General features: G+C 40.7%; 2 protein-coding genes and 1 long non-coding RNA gene across 5 annotated transcripts in view; 1 reads left to right on the forward strand and 2 right to left on the reverse strand.

Moving 5' to 3' along the window:
• LOC109904065 (echinoderm microtubule-associated protein-like 5) overlaps positions 1 to 10457 on the reverse strand; it is a 74961-nt gene extending 64504 nt beyond the window's left edge. Inside the window, exon 1 of the mRNA XM_020501166.2 lies at positions 9978 to 10457. Coding sequence (XP_020356755.2) covers positions 9978 to 10174 — 197 coding nt within the window. The 5' untranslated portion in view covers positions 10175 to 10457. The remainder of the gene's footprint in view (positions 1 to 9977) is intronic.
• A 229-nt stretch (positions 10458 to 10686) lies between these two features.
• Positions 10687 to 17357, forward strand: LOC109904060 (tetratricopeptide repeat protein 8). 2 transcript variants are annotated; one of them, XM_031788166.1, is made up of 14 exons: positions 10948 to 11508; positions 11914 to 11943; positions 12133 to 12253; positions 12466 to 12529; positions 12719 to 12968; positions 13107 to 13151; positions 13371 to 13456; positions 13547 to 13634; positions 14340 to 14450; positions 14702 to 14841; positions 15013 to 15187; positions 15373 to 15495; positions 15787 to 15870; positions 16024 to 17357. In XM_031788166.1, exons 1-14 carry the CDS (start codon positions 11395 to 11397, stop codon positions 16138 to 16140), a joined length of 1548 nt encoding a protein of 515 aa, XP_031644026.1. In that variant the 5' UTR covers positions 10948 to 11394; the 3' UTR covers positions 16141 to 17357. The 2 variants fall into 2 exon arrangements, with proteins under 2 accessions (XP_020356748.2, XP_031644026.1); XM_020501159.2 differs by lacking the exon at positions 11914 to 11943 and having other exon boundaries at positions 10687 to 11508.
• LOC109904064 (uncharacterized) lies at positions 17194 to 19270 on the reverse strand. Of its 2 annotated transcripts, none has more exons than XR_002257126.2 (4): positions 19230 to 19270; positions 18619 to 18783; positions 17668 to 17746; positions 17194 to 17487 (listed from the first exon to the last, which is right to left on the reverse strand). It is a non-coding gene; the product is annotated as an uncharacterized LOC109904064 (long non-coding RNA). The 2 variants fall into 2 exon arrangements; XR_002257127.2 differs by lacking the exon at positions 19230 to 19270 and adding an exon at positions 18857 to 19191.
• Positions 19271 to 19687: the final 417 nt, after the last annotated feature.

Below are 19687 nucleotides of genomic sequence, written 5' to 3' on the forward strand. Positions count from 1 at the left end.
AACACATACTGTAGTTACTGTAGACTAGAGGACAGAAAACACTTATACTGTAGTTACTGTAGACAGAAAACGCATACTGTAGTTACTGTAGACTAGAGGACAGAAAACACATACTGTAGTTACTGTAGACTAGAGGACAGAAAACAGATACTGTAGTTACTGTAGACTAGAGGACAGAAAGCACATACTGTAGTTACTGTAGACTAGAGGACAGAAAACAGATACTGTAGTTACTGTAGACTAGAGGACAGAAAGCACATACTGTAGTTACTGTAGACTAGAGGACAGAAAACACATACTGTAGTTACTGCAGACTAGAGGACAGAAAACACATACTGTAGTTACTGTAGACTAGAGGACAGAAAACACATACTGTAGTTACTGTAGACTAGAGGACAGAAAACACATACTGTAGTTACTGCAGACAGAAAACATACTGTAGTTACTGTAGACAGAAAACATACTGTAGTTACTGTAGACTAGAGGACAGAAAACACATACTGTAGTTACTGTAGACTAGAGGACAGAAAACACATACTGTAGTTACTGTAGACTAGAGGACAGAAAGCACATACTGTAGTTACTGTAGACTAGAGGACAGAAAACACATACTGTAGTTACTGTAGAGTAGAGGACAGAAAACACTTATACTGTAGTTACTGTAGACAGAAAACTAATACTGTAGTTACTGTAGACTAGAGGACAGAAAACACATACTGTAGTTACTGCAGACTAGAGGACAGAAAACACATACTGTAGTTACTGTAGACAGAAAACATACTGTAGTTACTGTAGACTAGAGGACATAAAACAGATACTGTAGTTACTGTAGACTAGAGGACAGAAAGAACATACTGTAGTTACTGTAGACTAGAGGACAGAAAACACATACTGTAGTTACTGTAGACTAGAGGACAGAAAACACTTATACTGTAGTTACTGTAGACTAGGGGACAGAAAACATACTGTAGTTACTGTAGACTAGAGGACAGAAAGCACTTATACTGTAGTTACTGTAGACTAGAGGACAGAAAACACTTATACTGTAGTTACTGTAGACTAGGGGACAGAAAACACATACTGTAGTTACTGTAGACTAGAGGACAGAAAACACTTATACTGTAGTTACTGTAGACAGAAAACATACTGTAGTTACTGTAGACTAGAGGACAGAAAACACATACTGTAGTTACTGTAGAGTAGAGGACAGAAAACACTTATACTGTAGTTACTGTAGACAGAAAACGCATACTGTAGTTACTGTAGACTAGAGGACAGAAAACACATACTGTAGTTACTGTAGACTAGAGGACAGAAAACACATACTGTAGTTACAATAGACTAGAGGACAGAAAACAGATACTGTAGTTACTGCAGACTAGAGGACAGAAAACACATACTGTAGTTACTGCAGACTAGAGGACAGAAAACACATACTGTAGTTACTGTAGACTAGAGGACAGAAAACACATACTGTAGTTACTGTAGACTAGAGGACAGAAAACACATACTGTAGTTACTGTAGACTAGAGGACAGAAAACACATACTGTAGTTACTGTAGACAGAAAACATACTGTAGTTACTGTAGACTAGAGGACATAAAACAGATACTGTAGTTACTGTAGACTAGAGGACAGAAAGAACATACTGTAGTTACTGTAGACTAGAGGACAGAAAACACATACTGTAGTTACTGTAGACTAGAGGACAGAAAACACTTATACTGTAGTTACTGTAGACTAGGGGACAGAAAACATACTGTAGTTACTGTAGACTAGAGGACAGAAAGCACTTATACTGTAGTTACTGTAGACTAGAGGACAGAAAACACTTATACTGTAGTTACTGTAGACTAGGGGACAGAAAACACATACTGTAGTTACTGTAGACTAGAGGACAGAAAACACTTATACTGTAGTTACTGTAGACTAGAGGACAGAAAACACATACTGTAGTTACTGTAGACTAGAGGACAGAAAGCACTTATACTGTAGTTACTGTAGACTAGAGGACAGAAAACACTTATACTGTAGTTACTGTAGACTAGGGGACAGAAAACACATACTGTAGTTACTGTAGACTAGGGGACAGAAAACACATATACTGTAGTTACTGTAGACTAGAGGACAGAAAACACTTATACTGTAGTTACTGTAGACTAGAGGACAGAAAACACTTATACTGTAGTGACTGTAGACTAGGGGACAGAAAACGCATACTGTAGTTACTGTAGACTAGAGGACAGAAAACACATACTGTAGTTACTGTAGACTAGAGGACAGAAAACACATACTGTAGTTACTGTAGACTAGAGGACAGAAAACACATACTGTAGTTACTGCAGACTAGAGGACAGAAAACACATACTGTAGTTACTGCAGACTAGAGGACAGAAAACACATACTGTAGTTACTGTAGACAGAAAACATACTGTAGTTACTGTAGACAGAAAACATACTGTAGTTACTGTAGACTAGAGGACAGAAAACACATATACTGTAGTTACTGTAGACTAGAGGACAGAAAACACATACTGTAGTTACTGTAGACTAGAGGACAGAAAACACATACTGTAGTTACTGTAGACTAGAGGACAGAAAACACATACTGTAGTTACTGTAGACTAGAGGACAGAAAACAGATACTGTAGTTACTGTAGACTAGAGGACAGAAAGCACATACTGTAGTTACTGTAGACTAGAGGACAGAAAACACATACTGTAGTTACTGCAGACTAGAGGACAGAAAACACATACTGTAGTTACTGTAGACAGAAAACATACTGTAGTTACTGTAGACTAGAGGACAGAAAATACATACTGTAGTTACTGCAGACAGAAAACATACTGTAGTTACTGTAGACAGAAAACATACTGTAGTTACTGTAGACTAGAGGACAGAAACACATATACTGTAGTTACTGTAGACTAGAGGACAGAAAACACATACTGTAGTTACTGTAGACTAGAGGACAGAAAACACATACTGTAGTTACTGTAGACTAGAGGACAGAAAACAGATACTGTAGTTACTGTAGACTAGAGGACAGAAAGCACATACTGTAGTTACTGTAGACTAGAGGACAGAAAACACATACTGTAGTTACTGTAGAGTAGAGGACAGAAAACACTTATACTGTAGTTACTGTAGACAGAAAACGCATACTGTAGTTACTGTAGACTAGAGGACAGAAAACACATACTGTAGTTACTGTAGACTAGAGGACAGAAAACAGATACTGTAGTTACTGTAGACTAGAGGACAGAAAGCACATACTGTAGTTACTGTAGACTAGAGGACAGAAAACACATACTGTAGTTACTGCAGACTAGAGGACAGAAAACACATACTGTAGTTACTGTAGACAGAAAACATACTGTAGTTACTGTAGTCTAGAGGACAGAAAATACATACTGTAGTTACTGCAGACAGAAAACATACTGTAGTTACTGTAGACAGAAAACATACTGTAGTTACTGTAGACTAGAGGACAGAAACACATATACTGTAGTTACTGTAGACTAGAGGACAGAAAACACATACTGTAGTTACTGTAGACTAGAGGACAGAAAACACATACTGTAGTTACTGTAGACTAGAGGACAGAAAACAGATACTGTAGTTACTGTAGACTAGAGGACAGAAAGCACATACTGTAGTTACTGTAGACTAGAGGACAGAAAACACATACTGTAGTTACTGTAGAGTAGAGGACAGAAAACACTTATACTGTAGTTACTGTAGACAGAAAACGCATACTGTAGTTACTGTAGACTAGAGGACAGAAAACACATACTGTAGTTACTGCAGACTAGAGGACAGAAAACACATACTGTAGTTACTGTAGACAGAAAACATACTGTAGTTACTGTAGACTAGAGGACAGAAAATACATACTGTAGTTACTGTAGACTAGAGGACAGAAAACACATACTGTAGTTACTGTAGACTAGAGGACAGACAACACGTACTGTAGTTACTGTAGACTAGAGGACAGAAAACGCATACTGTAGTTACTGTAGACTAGAGGACAGAAAACACATACTGTAGTTACTGTAGACAGAAAACATACTGTAGTTACTGTAGACTAGAGGACATAAAACAGATACTGTAGTTACTGTAGACTAGAGGACAGAAAACACATACTGTAGTTACTGTAGACTAGAGGACAGAAAACACTTATACTGTAGTTACTGTAGACTAGGGGACAGAAAACATACTGTAGTTACTGTAGACTAGAGGACAGAAAGCACTTATACTGTAGTTACTGTAGACTAGAGGACAGAAAACACTTATACTGTAGTTACTGTAGACTAGGGGACAGAAAACACATACTGTAGTTACTGTAGACTAGAGGACAGAAAACACTTATACTGTAGTTACTGTAGACTAGGAGACAGAAAACACATACTGTAGTTACTGTAGACTAGAGGACAGAAAACACTTATACTGTAGTTACTGTAGACAGAAAACATACTGTAGTTACTGTAGACTATAGGACAGAAAACACTTATACTGTAGTTACTGTAGACTAGAGGACAGAAAACACATACTGTAGTTACTGTAGAGTAGAGGACAGAAAACACGTATACTGTAGTTACTATAGACATAAAACGCATACTGTAGTTACTGTAGACTAGAGGACAGAAAACACTTATACTGTAGTTACTGTAGACTAGAGGACAGAAAACACATACTGTAGTTACTGTAGACTAGAGGACAGAAAACACATACTGTAGTTACTGCAGACTAGAGGACAGAAAACAGATACTGTAGTTACTGTAGAGTAGAGGACAGAAAACACGTATACTGTAGTTACTATAGACATAAAACGCATACTGTAGTTACTGTAGACTAGAGGACAGAAAGCACATACTGTAGTTACTGTAGACTAGAGGACAGAAAACACATACTGTAGTTACTGCAGACTAGAGGACAGAAAACACATACTGTAGTTACTGCAGACTAGAGGACAGAAAACACATACTGTAGTTACTGTAGACTAGAGGACAGAAAACACATACTGTAGTTACTGTAGACTAGAGGACAGAAAACACATACTGTAGTTACTGCAGACTAGAGGACAGAAAACACATACTGTAGTTACTGTAGACAGAAAACATACTGTAGTTACTGTAGACAGAAAACATACTGTAGTTACTGTAGACTAGAGGACAGAAAACACATACTGTAGTTACTGTAGACTAGAGGACAGAAAACACATACTGTAGTTACTGTAGACTAGAGGACAGAAAACACATACTGTAGTTACTGTAGACTAGAGGACAGAAAACACATACTGTAGTTACTGTAGACTAGAGGACAGAAAACAGATACTGTAGTTACTGTAGACTAGAGGACAGAAAGCACATACTGTAGTTACTGTAGACTAGAGGACAGAAAACACATACTGTAGTTACTGCAGACTAGAGGACAGAAAACACATACTGTAGTTACTGTAGACAGAAAACATACTGTAGTTACTGTAGACTAGAGGACAGAAAATACTTATACTGTAGTTACTGTAGACTAGAGGACAGAAAAAACATACTGTAGTTACTGTAGACTAGAGGACAGAAAACACATACTGTTGTCATGACTTGACTTTAACATGAATCTGAAGACTGTTATTAATTTAATTTATGTTTAATTGTTACCGATTAAATTAATCATGGAACATTTAACGCATTAGGATCTGGGGCCCTGCGAGAGCAGTTCTTTGAAGAGTTACCATCTCCTGAATTAAACTACACAGATGTGATAGTTAAAGACCTTTAAACAGTCAACTTTTTAATCATAACCTTGTATCATCATTCTGAACCGTCGTAACTTCCTTGCATCTGCAAAAACCTGAGTCTTACTTATGAGGACAGAAAACACATACTGTGATTTGATTTGATACACAAATTGGTTTAATTATTTATTTACTATCTAATTAAATGGGAACACAGGATAAACATACACACTTAATACATTAAAAACAGGTCCCTAGCGGACTGATACAATATGGCTGCTTGTTACAAAAGACATGGAGAGGGCGAGAAAGAGGGACAGAGACACTTAACGTTGGTACATTTAGAAGCTACTCACTTATAGTGACGCAGTGGCCTAAGACACTGCATTTCAGTGCAAGAGGCATCACTGCAGTACCTGGTTCGAATCCAGGCTGCATCACATCTGGCTGTGAGTGGGAGTCCCATAGGGTGGCGTACAATTGGCCCAGCATTGTCTGGGTTTGGCTGGGGTAGGCTGTCATTGTAAATAAGAATTTGTTCTTAACTGACTTGCCTAGTTAAATAAAGGTAAAATAAAAATATTAATCTTATAATTGCACATGAACCGCTGCCTGCTTGGAGTAAGAAATCATGAATGTATTTATGTGAAATGGCTTGGTTCGCCGTGTATCTCTCTCGAAACCGGGCTGCTTTGGAAAGGGGGTTGGGCCTTTTTGCGGCACGCTTGTAAGCCTTTGATTGTCCAAAAGGGAGTCTTCTACTGTTGTTCTCCTCTGCAGTCGTATGGTATCCGGTGATTTGTCTTGTAGTCCTGAACAGAACTACAGAGTTTATTCTCCATCCATTATCTCTGGAAGATGCTTCTTTGAAGATAAGCTAGCCAGCCGTGTTGATGGTTCCCAGTGAGAGTAGCGTAATAAGATGGTTCGAACAGAGTAGTAGAATGGTCCCACTTAAATTAGGACAGCTAATCAGCCGTACTAGTGATTGTCCGGGAGGTGAGTTCATCGTTTCAACCTCGTGTTGAGATTCAGAGTTCAGACAACTTTAAACGTAACCTGCAGCTCTACGTCTCTCTGGTCTGATGTGTTTTTTTCTTAACCCATCATTTTAAACAATTTGTTCAAAAGGGGCGGTTCCGTCAGGCTGACACGCTCGCTGACCTCACTCAGGGGCGTGACTTGTCACTGTGCAAAGCTTATGTAAAACAATTATCTCTTATAGCTTCAGAAATCACATCCCTCTCTTAACAAAAACACTTTCATAACGTTGCATATTTCATGCACAACGCATAGGATGGACACTTCATATATGTAAAGGGTATACTTTCCAAGTTACAGTATTTCCTTTATACAATTTTTTATGACATCACAAAATAACAAAGAAAATGACATGAGTGTTCTATAGATCACCTCTGACAATTCCCCACGTTCTACGTTAGAAATATTGTTCCAGTATTCGCTTTTGAACGTGTTAGAGTTTCAGTGGGAAAAGGTCTGATGAAACAAAGGACATTCCTTGTGTCCTAGGGTGAACCTTGGAGAGGGAGAGCTGAATGTTCTCTCCTTGATTTACAACAGGGCATGAGTTGTTAACCCCCACCAGTTCTTTCCTCCCCCCCTCCCCTCTCTCTGTGGGTGAGAGGGGGATCTGAGTGAAGTTATTCATTGCAAACCTGATCTGACCTAATTGGATTCTCGTGGACAGCCATGACACTGTAGTGGAGTGGATAGACAAGACAGTACCACAATGTACAATGCTGGGCGCGACTCAGTGAGAATGAACAGGTCCTAGTCAGCCCAATGAAATGGCCTTTCATTCATGTTCCTAACCTGGCCATTAACTAGCTCTCCTCAGTCAGTCAGACAGTCAGACTGGAAAACTGGCAAACTGAGAACGCCACAGGGCAAAATAACATCAACAGGGTGATATATTAGGAGAGGAATGAATTCATCCAGCACACAAAACACAAATCTAAACATAGTTACAAGACAAACAAACTGAAGAACTGAATAAAGTCTGACTCTGACTGAATAAAACACAGACTGACTCTAAGAAATGAAAGTTAGACTCCATTCACTGCAGAGAGCTTTCCTCTGTGGCTGTTTCTTCATAGAAAATGTAATCACAGCACAGTGAGGAGGGAGATGACTGCACCTCCCACTGCTATTTGAGCTGGCTGCATCTTTTTCACATGACTTCGTGCAGCGTGAGCGAGAGCTGCCCGCCAAACAGCTGCAGTTCTGTCTTCTGTGCCTGCTCCGCACTGCTTCCGCTGAGCCCTACCTCTGAGGTAACCCGAAACAGTAATCTGCGCACCACAAGACTGTATTAGCTCACCAAGCTAAAGTCTAAGCATGGAGAGCCAACACAAGTCCTCAGGTCTCAGACAATAACACTCATGGCATGAGCTTCACTGAACTACCTCCACTACACATATGCTTCTGATACAGTACCAGTCAAAAGTTTGGACACACCTACTAATTCATAGGTTTTGTCTTATTTTTTATATCGTAGAATAATAGTGAAATCCTCCAAAATATGAAATAACACATATGGAATCATGTAGTAAACAAAAAAGTGTTCAATCTAAATATATTTTAGATTCTTCAAAGTAGCCAACCTTCGCCTTGACTGCTTTGCACACTCTTGGCTTCATGAGGAATGTTTTTGAAACAATCTTGAAGGAGTTCACACATATGCTAAGCACTTGTTGGCTGCTTTTCCTTCACTCTGCGGTCCAACTCATCCCAAACCATCTCAATTGGGTTGAGGTCAGGTGATTGTGGAGGCCAGGTTATCAAATGCAGCACCATCACTGTCCTTGGTCAAATAGCCCTTACACAGCCTTGAGGTGTGTTTTGGGTCATTGTCCTGTTGAAAAACGAATGACTGTTCCACTAAGCGCAAACCAAATGGGGTGGCGTATCACTGCAGAATACTGTGGTAGCCATACTGGTTAAGTGTGCCTAGAATTCTAAATAAATCCCAGATAGTGTCACCAGCAAAGCACCTCCACACCATCACAACTCCTCTTCCATGCTTCATGGTGGGAATCACACATGCAGAGATCATCCTATGATATGTTACATTTCGTATTGTTACATGCGACAGATGGTTGTGACAGGTGGATGGGTGGTTGTATAATGTGAATGTCTCGCAACCCAAAGGTTGTGAGTTCGAATCTCATCACGGACAACATTAGAATTTTAGCTAATTAGCAACTTTTCAACGACTTACTACTTTTTATTTACTTTGTGTGGCTGATGTGAAATGGCTAGCTAGTTAGCGGTGGTGCGCGCTAACAATGTTTCAGTCGGTGACGTCACTCGCTCTGAGACCTAGAAATAGTTGTTCCCCTTGCTCTGCAAGGGCTGCGGCTTTTGTGGCGCGATGGGTAACGATGCTGAGTGAGTGACAGTGGTTGATGTGTGCAGAGGAGCCCAGGTTGGGGCGAGGAGAGGGACGGAAGCTATACTGTTACATTTGCAACTACTTAGCATGTTAGCTAACCCTTCACCCTAACCTTAAGCTTTTTAGGTAACTCCTAAACTTAACCCTAACCCTTAGCCTAGCTAGAATTCGTAACATAGCATACGTTTTGTAAATTCGTAACATATCATATATTTAGCAAATTCGTAACATATTGTACATTTTGCAAATTTTTGTTACATAAAATACAAATTGTAATATGTATCATATCATACTAAAGGAGTCTTGCAGATTTACGTACAGAATAATAAGAAATGCTCTGGGACCAGGTTGGAATCCTGCTCAGAATCCTTTGATAAAATGTCTCACCTTTTCCTCCTAAAAAAAAACAACGGTATCAGAGATATGATACAGCAACTGCATCCTTCAAGACAACTAACACGTTCAAATCATTACTCCCTCCCCAAAGCCTCTACTTTGATTAAAGTCGCTCAATAGGTGCTGAAACGAAAGCTACTTTTAATGAAGTGGCTGTCCATCCAGTAGGTGCTGAAAGAGGTTAGTTAGCTCACAAGTTAGGACTCAGTCGGGTATTTTCATAAACTATAAAATTCACTCTTTGAAAGTGTATAACCTTAGTCACATATTACTACTCATAACCTCGATTCAATAGATACGTAGGCAAAGTATCTCCTTGCCAGAAATATAAACTTGATCATTTTCGTGTGTTTTTTGTTGGCCATGTCGTCGCGTGTTATGTTTAATCTCGGTATATCTGTGGATGAATGAGTTTCTGCAAGTGGGATTACCTGATTATGTCATCGTTGTGTCCCAAGTAAAATTTTTGCTTGTGTTCCCGTGTGTTGTACACTACTCCGACACCGGCGACGAAGTAGACGATTTCCTTGGCCGCTGTGTAGTACAGGTTGTTGCGGCACTGATGTCCACGATACCCGTAAACCCACTCTAGTCGCAGGTGACAATTCGGAGCGGTCCTGTCAGCCATGTCCGTATTTCTTTTTTGTCGAGAGTTTTTTATATTTCTTCATTCACCAAGACGGATTTCATTCAATCCCGTATCCCTTAGTTCCACTGGAAATGCATCGTGTCCGGTACAAGCGGTAACAGCGGGCATTCGAGTGCCATGTGCATAATAGTCTAACTGAATCTAGTTTTACTTCGAGATTATATGCTTATCTTTAATTAAAATGGTTAACTATGCCATCCTTTTCATAGTGAAAACCATATATCTACCTCTACTTCAGCCTTAGGCTAGCTGCCCCTCTTGAGAGTCGAGGCAGGTCGAAGCTCTTGTCAAATCCTATAAAGATGGAGTTTTCGCGTTTACTTACAAGCACCTCCCCCAAATGTTATCTACATTGGTGATAGATCAACAATCTGTCCAATCAGATCCCCAAATATCTATTTAGCGTTTGAAGGGATGTTCTCGGACCAATGGCAATCATTATAATTGGACATGAACTTCCTCCCATAAAGAATGTGCTCTAACCATGTTGTGAGGTCAATGACAGGAAGATTTTGACAGCTGTCAATCCAAGTATATGGCGTCACCGTTTAATATTTTACCCCATTGCACATTTCTTCAACATTCTGCAGTAGTTTTTCTATCTATGCAAAGGCTATATCCCACGGGAAGTAGGTATACTTATATGTTTCAGAGACTATATCAATGCTGTTGAAAGTGACATTCAAAACATTAACTGGATTTTTTTTGGTAAAACATGCATTCAGGTTCACATTATGATACTTTTGCCTCCTATCCTCACAGCTTCTACTTTAAATAAAGTCGCTGTCTACTCAGTGGGTGCTGAAATAAAGGTCACATCATTTAGCGAATGAAACTTTAATACAAAAAAGCGAGGAAAACCATTTTTTGAGGAAAACCATTGACTTCACTTCAGAGAATCCTATTTGTTCTCGCGGTAAATACCTCAAAAAAAGCAATGCACCGGGTGGGGAGAGTTCGTACTATAATGGATGGGATGGTCTTAAAAGCAGTGCCAGTGCACACCTCCATCCGGCATGCTGAGCGAGCTCAATCAAGTGCACATACAAGAGGACCTCCCCTCTCCTCCGTTGCTGGGAGTGACAGGACACTTGCTGCTCAAGCAACAAGCTTAGTGTTGATATCTAAGCTCTAATTTACCTAGCTAGCTAACTAGCTACCTCTTCATTAATTTTAGCACTACAAGCAGTTAAGACAAAATGGAGATACCTATGGATCCCTTGTTTCTTGCATGGAGCTACTTTAGAAGACGGAAGTTCCAACCATGTTCCAATATTTGTTCGAAGATATTGGAGGACAGTCCATACGACCAGGTAATTATAAACTGAACTTGCTAGCTAGCTAGTTATTTTAGCTCTGCTAGCCAGCTCCAAGCATTAATCCAATTTAACTAGCAGTAGCAAGCTAATGTTGATAGCATGCTTGCAAAATCTGCCATTGCTTGCTTGCTGGCTAACTAGCTGTTTTCCTAGCACATTGTTAGCTAGCTAGGTAGTATTGGTTGCAAGAAAAAACTACTTGTTAACTAGCTAGCTAGCCTAGCTATCATGTATGGCAAATTTAGACCTTAGCTAGTGCCCCGCTGTCAATTTCATCTCACTTTTAGTTAATCTAGCTACTCTTAGCTTCCTTTTTCTTGAAATGTGCTTTCTATAATGTATGCATCAAATCTTTATTCACCTCTTCTCTCATAATTTCACTCACTGCTGTATTAAAAGGAACCTGACTCCTCATCATATATCTCTGAGGTAACCTCTTCCTTGCCATGCTGATTCTAACCTGGCATGTTGAAATACAAATAGAATGTATAGCTACATTAATGAAATATCTGTAGTACATCTGTACTGGAGTTCCATACCTTGTAACATCACATTGTAAAATAAAATCTGAATCACTGTAAATATGCCTTCTAAACACACCTGTTACTACTTTGACAGGCTGCATGGAGTCTGAAGACCCGTGCTCTGACAGAGATGGTGTACATTGATGAGGTGGAGGTGGACCAGGAGGGGATCGCTGAGATGTTGCTGGATGAGAGCTCCATCGCTCAGGTTGCTCGTAAGTCTGAACTCTGAACTGTCCCAGAGGGCCAAGAGTTTTTCCTGGTCAGGCCAATTGGTCAGGAAAAACTCTTGACCATACCCACAGTACAGCCTACTGAATCTCAAAGTCTGTCTCAAACACAAAAATATATTACCATTCTGATCTGGTAAAATCTGTCCAAAATGTTCTCAGCTCTTTGAATGTACTGTAATGAGGCTTTCTTTCAGGCCCTGGGACATCACTGAGGCTTCCAGGAACAAGCCATGGAGGTGGACCTACTCCAGCCATCAGGTATGTGACATTTTAGAATTCACAACTATCTTGTATGTGTTAGGTAAGTATCCCAAAGCATTTCCCCTACTGAAATTGTGTAATTACTGTAACAATGTTTCTGAAATTGAGTCGTGGGGAGCATTATGTTCCTTGAAAAGCATCAGATTAGTTCTGAATCTGAACTGAGCTTTTTTGTCCTGAATCTAGGCCCATGACCCAATCGGGACGTCCTATCACAGGGTTTGTGAGGCCCAGTACCCAGTCTGGCAGACCAGGGACGATGGAACAAGCCATCAGGACCCCTCGCACGGCACACACTGCCCGTCCTGTCACTAGTGCGTCTGGGAGATTTGTCCGGCTGGGAACAGCCTCCATGTTGACCAATCCTGAGGGACCATTTATAAACTTATCTAGACTCAACTTAGCTAAATATGCCCAGAAGCCCAATTTATCCAAGGTAAGAGTATTTTTATGAATGTAAGGCAATGAACATGGTCTCTCCAAAAATATTTTTGTCATTGTACTTGTATTTATTTGGGTTATTTGGGTTCAATACATGTTATGACAATTTCTGTGGGTTTTTTTCTGCCCCCAGACCTTATTTGAGTACATCTTCCATCATGAAAATGATGTTAAAAATGTGAGTTACCAATACAGATATACACTGAGTTTACAAAACATTAGGAACACCTGCTCTTTCCATGACAGACTGACCAGGTGAATCAAGATGAAAGCTAGGATCACCTATTGATGTCACTTGTTAAATCCACTCAATATTAGTGTGTGTCTTTGGCTTTCCATGTTGCTTTTGTTTGTAAGTTTCACTCTAAAGCCATTTGTACCTTTTGTTTGTGTACAGGCTTTAGACCTGGCTGCTCTGGCCACTGAGAATGCTCAGTTCAAAGACTGGTGGTGGAAAGTCCAGCTGGGGAAATGCTACTACAGGTAAAGCTTTAGATAATTACTTAGATCTCATACAACTGTTATTATACTACCACTACAATTCTACTACATTGTGACTGCTTTCATTGACAGACTTGGTTTACACCGGGAATCAGAAAAACAGTTCCGATCTGCTCTCAATCATCAGGAGGTGGTGGACACGTACCTCTATCTGGCCAAGGTAACAACCTACAATGTCCCTAACACTGTAAATACTGTGTAGCTACAAGTGTAAAACCACTGTGTGTACAGTATGGATTAACCATGACACGAGGCTTCTCCGTAGCAGATAGCACATGGTGCGTCGCTCAACGGCGAGTTGTTTCTATAAGTCCAAATAGGTTTTTGTTTTTTATCAAATGTATTTATATAGCCCTTCTTACATCAGCTGATATCTCAAAGTGCTGTACAGAAACCCAGCCTAAAACTCCAAACTGCAAGCAATGCAGGTGTAGAAGCAAGGTGGCTAGGAAAAACTCCCTAGAAAGGCCAAAACCTAGGAAGAAACCTAGAGAGGAACCAGGCTATGAGGGGTGGCCAGTCCTCTTCTGGCTGTGCCGGGTGGAGATTATAACAGAACATGGCCAAGATGTTCAGAAATGACCAGCATGGGCAAATAATAATAATCACAGTGATTGTCGAGGGTGCAACAGGTTAGCACCTCAGGAGTAAATGTCAGTTGGCTTTTCATAGCCGATCATTGAGAGTACCTCTCCTGCTGTCTCTAGAGAGTTGAAAACAGCAGGTCTGGGACAGGTAGCACGTCCGATGAACAGATCAGGGTTCCATAGCCGCAGGCAGAACATCGATCTACAGCGATCTACTACCCTATATTTGTCACAAATTATATAAAAAGACTTATTGTTCTGTTTTGCCACTAAAACAGGTGTATCAGCGGCTTGATCAGCCTATAACTGCACTGAACCTCTTCAAGCAAGGTCTGGACCACTTTCCTGGGGAGGTCACTCTCTTAACAGGAATTGCTCGCATTCACGAGGCACGTGACATGATTCCTTTGTTGTTTGTTTGTGAAGCGTTCTCTTGCTTTAAGAAAGCACCGGTTGAAATCTGCATGTCAGACGTGTAATCTGAAATGATCAGCTGATTGCCCTGGAATTTGGAGCCTAATCGTTTTGCATATATAGCAGCTATTGAATAATTCTACTGTCAATTGAGAGAACAGATGCAGGTTGATCAGAAGGTCCAAAATCTGTCTTTAATAGTATCTGTTATCTGCGTCTCTCACAGGAGATGAATAACTTCACCTCAGCCACAGAGTACTACAAAGACGTCCTGAAGCAGGACAACACTCACGTTGAGGCTATCGCCTGCATAGGCAGCAATCACTTCTACACGGACCAGCCTGAGGTCGCCCTGCGCTTTTACAGGTTAGTCACACACACACATACCACTCCCTTTAATTCCCTCATTTTACTCTGATTATTATGGCTATGCCAGTGCGATATTAAATAATGTTAATCAAGTCAATGAATACACATGCCTTGTGTGGTTGCATTGACTTTACAGTTGTTTTTCCCTCTAACCCTCCCTTCCTGTAGACGGCTGCTGCAGATGGGAGTATATAATTGCCAGCTGTACAACAACCTTGGACTGTGCTGCTTCTATGCCCAGCAGTATGACATGACCCTCTCCTCCTTCGAGAGGGCTCTGGCCCTAGTGGCCAACGATGAGGAGCAGGCTGACGTCTGGTACAACATTGGACACGTAGCTGTGGTGCGTTAGCACACACAGATGTTATTGTTACTGCATGAAGTTACTCTACAGCACCCTCTTCTGTATGCAAACTGGTTTCTCTTGGACAGGATCCAAACTCTGGCTGTGTGCTTAGAACATATAGCATGCTATCACTTCTTCACATTTCTGTTTATGTTACATGCATCTTATGTTTCTCCCCACAGGGAATAGGAGACCTGACTCTGGCATACCAGTGTTTTAAACTGGCCTTGGCCTTCAACAACGACCATGCTGAGGCCTATAATAACCTGGCGGTGCTGGAGCTACGCAAGGGACACATTGAGCAGGTGAGTGAACTGGGGTTTCTAGATCCTAAAATATATCATATTGATCAAATGTTAGTTTTGGTAAGAGAATTGAGAGTAAATCTGTTATAAATGACATACCTTCTTTCCAACTGGTGGAAGCTTCTTCCAGGCTTGCTCTTCTAAGGCATTATACCCAGTGGTTATCTTCCATATAGTACAACACGTTATGTAAAAAGTCTTTAGGAACATCTATGGTAGTCGACTGTTTATGCTGTTTTGATATAGTCTAATTCAGAATGGTTGTTTTTGATTTCCTCCTTTTTCTCACAGTCCAAAGCTTTCCTCCAGACCGCTGCATCACTCGCCCCTCACATGTATGAACCACACTTTAACTACTCCACTCTGTCAGACAAGGTAATGAGACACTTCATCAGCACTTTTTAATCTATTTAACTATTGACATGCAGCCTGCACATTCATAGCATTGTTTTAAATGAAAAGGACAGACCGTTTTTAGTCATGAGGGATCATATTAATTGATGTGCTGTTGTCTTCTGCTGTGTCCAGATTGGAGATCTGCAGAGTAGCTATACTGCTGCCCAGAGGTCAGAGGATGCCTTCCCTGAGCATGTAGATACCCAAGAGATTTTGAAACACCTGCGCCAGCACTTTGCTGTGCTGTGAGCTACTGACCAACACACCTGACCTGAAAGTCCAGTCTGCCTGTGCGATAGCTCACTTGTCATAGAGTGTTGCTATTAAACAACAGGGACTGGCCTCCTCATGTAATGGTTAGATATCTTCACGATCTACAGACATATTTTTCCTGCAGGGACACAACTGTTACTTGGTGACATTATACAGGCTAAGTGATACCAAGGGCTATCTGGCTTGGGCAACTCACTGCACATAAATTATTGTAAAACAGTAGTTTACAACTGCCTTGCCCAATGTAGGTCTTATTAGTTGTAATTTAAGTGGTTTATGTGCTTGTTTTTTCTTCAATGGTTGGTTCACAGGCTTGGAGAATAGTGTAAAGTACTTTTAAGCACTGATTAGTAAATGTACATAGTAAAGTATGAACATGGAAGAAACAAATATTTATAGTAAAGGTATTTATACGGCTATCTTTTTATAGTGTATTCAGATGTATTTTTGTACTACCATTCCTCTTGTCACAATTGTTACGCAGAGTGGAACAGGGGAACCCAAGAGCAGACTCAGATGAGGAGACTGGGATGAAGTAACCAAGGTATTTATTGAAACATGGGGAGATGGAGTGCAGGTCAGGGGAAGCTCTGGCAGGTTGCTGGAAAACAAATGCGGAGGCTGAGGCTGGAGCGAGGGGAGTTGAGACAGGGTAAGCAGGTCTGGAGAGGAATCCAAGGGAGTAGTAAAGTGGGGAATCCAGGACAGAGTAGCAGGATGACGAGATGTTGGACTGGAGACGGACCAGAGTCAGCAGGCATAATGAGCAGAGATTACGATCTGGCAGTGAAGAAGCGGCAGGACTGAGTATTTGTAGAGGTCTTGATTATGAAACAGGTTGCAGCTGGTGGGGATCTGCTCTGACTCCAGCACACCTGTCTTTGTCCACACAATCACACACACACACAGAGGGAGAGGGAGAGAGCACTGGGGGAGTGGTGGCAGGCCAAGGAGACACCGGATGAGCACTAGAGGGCGTGGCAACAATTTGTAGTCTTGTTTGTTTTTGATTGATTACTCGTTACAATCAAAAAGATACAAAACACAGAAATGAATGAGTTCAACTTTACAGTATGACAATTTATTTCAACAGATACAATCTTATGCTATGTACAACTTCAATTTACATTTGATTCCAATGCCTATTATTTTCTATGTATTTACTTAATTAAATAATGGACATTTTACAGTCATTTATAAGCCTTCCTTGATTGCATTTCACTTGTACAAGTAGCATCATTCCAGAACTTCATGGGATTTATTTTGATGGCCGCAAAGTCCTCCATTCCATAGTGGTCATTGGGCTCTCCGTCTTCCCAGTACCTTTTTAAACCAAGTTAAAGGTTACTTTCTAGATGTTCTGGTATTATCCTGAATGGTACAGTGTCAAAGGCAGTGGAAACATTTAACCATGAACTGCTTAACATGTTGGTCTATACAAATACATAGAATATCATACATGATTAAACCTGTATCCAGTCCAATGACTTGTGCAGCTCTTACCCCTGAGTCAGATCAGTCCCATCAAGCCATGTCCAGGTCCCCTCTGTATCCTCTTTCTCCTTCAGTCCTATCCAGAACCCTTTATGTGCATGGGTTCAGAGTTAAACTTTTTATAAATTTATAAATGCCTGCGCAAACAAACACAACAAGGCAGGAAAGACGCTTATTTAATCAGTGGTAACTGAATTTTGGACAATCTTTCTCTTATAGTGCTCTCAAACCATTACAATGTAAAGGAGCCTACTCCATGGAGAAGAGCACTTACAGCATTCCACATAGCATAGAACTGATGGAAATGTTGGGGGAGGGGGTTCTACTAAAGCTAACATATGGAATTGTTTTGACATGGCCATGGATCATTTAGCTATTTGATTTTTAATTTTAGGACCCCTGTAGATATATATAAATGGAAAAACAAACAGTCAAAGAATAAATCATAAGGAATAAGGTTTTGAAGTGTCTGTCCTATCTAGGAGATATTTACGAAAGCTCAGGAAATACTGTATATTTTTGGGGGGACACATTAAATCCTCTTTTTGTTGGCACAAAACTACTTCCATACATACGTTCATGAATTTGTTTAACCTGTACTGGGTTACTTTCAGACAACACTTGTGGAGAAGACCCTCGTGAGAGTCCGCTTTCCATAGAGTGGTCATATTAGTTTGTAGGACAAACCGTATCGTTCGGACGCTACAGTCATTTTTTGAGAAGACAGATTTTTGGGATGTCTCCTGGTCTGGCAAACAGCGCTGTAGATCTGCCATTTTCCATTGCAGGTGCGGAAGGCAGACCTAGGCGTATACGGTGGATTCAGACTCACCCCATACAAAAAAAAACATATCTCCAGCTTAAACAGACGAGTCAATCGACTCTTACGAAATTACATTCATCAATGTCTGTTCTACATACAACATTGCATAGCATACAAAAGAGTCCCAAAAGTCTCACCAACTTCAGTGACGCTGGACTGCAATGCCACCTTCTGTTCCTGAAGGCTTTCAACCTGCATCTGTACGCCATGCCAGTGTGTTTGGCACTCCCTAGCTGCCTGCTGGTTTTGTTCACCTTTTGGAGCTCTCGCAACCTGGTCTCAGAGCATTTCGTATTCTGTATCTAAAACCGGGGCACTCCATTTAGAATGATATGTTAAATTTGGCATGGTTTCATAAAACAGATGGTTACTTACGGCAAAAACGAAAGGAGGATGGTTAATCGAGGTGGGTGGATAACGCGAACATCAAGCAAGCCATAAATTGCAAGTTTGAATCTCTAATTAGCAACATTGCTACTACTTAGCATGTTAGCTAACCCTTCCCCTAACCTTAACCCTTTTAGCTAACCCTAACCTTAACCCTTTAACCATAGCCCCTAAACCCTAGCCTAGCTAACGCTAGCTAGTTGCTACCATTAGCCACCTAGCTAGAATTTGTAACATACAGTGTACCATACGTTTAGCAAATTGGTAACATTATAATTTTTTTAAATTGTGACATATAGGAATTGTAATTTGTAACATATCATGCAAAATGGATGATGAACATCCACAAAATAATACATACTGTAGCGACCCGCACACACATCTGTGTGTTATGTGTTAGGCTATTAGTTAGTTGTCTTGTACTTACCAGCACCCAGTGTTCGCGGGGTCCGCCATGCCAATCAACTTGCTATCTGCCAATCACGGGAATGCCTGGAATGTTCTGATGCCGGGCATCCTGGTGGTTGGTGGAGGGGGGCTGGGCAGGGAGATGGAGCATTGGAAGTTAAGACCAGGTTTAGCCATTGTTCTCTCTCTTACGTCTGGCTTTCACAAGAGAAGGTCACGGTTGTTTTATAGGGGTATCCTTTGTTTATTTGGTGTGGACTACAGCCAAACAGTAGCCTGTGTGAGGTTGGGTTAATGAACCATAAATTCTTAAACTCAATCCTCTGTCTGGACAATTGTTCCTTTATGATCTAGTTAGGTCATTACAATACCATATGAAATGTAACATATCAAACTAAATGGGATGTCTCA

Source organism: Oncorhynchus kisutch, linkage group LG14 (genome assembly GCF_002021735.2).
Source record: "Oncorhynchus kisutch isolate 150728-3 linkage group LG14, Okis_V2, whole genome shotgun sequence".
Classification (NCBI taxonomy): Eukaryota; Metazoa; Chordata; class Actinopteri; order Salmoniformes; family Salmonidae; genus Oncorhynchus; species Oncorhynchus kisutch.

Coding starts and splice junctions, on each gene's coding strand:
- LOC109904060 (XM_031788166.1), top strand. CDS start 11,395: ATGGAGATACCTATGGATCCCTTGTTTCTTGCATGGAGCTACTTTAGA. Junction 14,842..15,012: donor GTCGCCCTGCGCTTTTACAG/GTTAGTCACACA, acceptor CCCTTCCTGTAG/ACGGCTGCTGCAGATGGGAG. Junction 15,496..15,786: donor GCAAGGGACACATTGAGCAG/GTGAGTGAACTG, acceptor TTTTTCTCACAG/TCCAAAGCTTTCCTCCAGAC.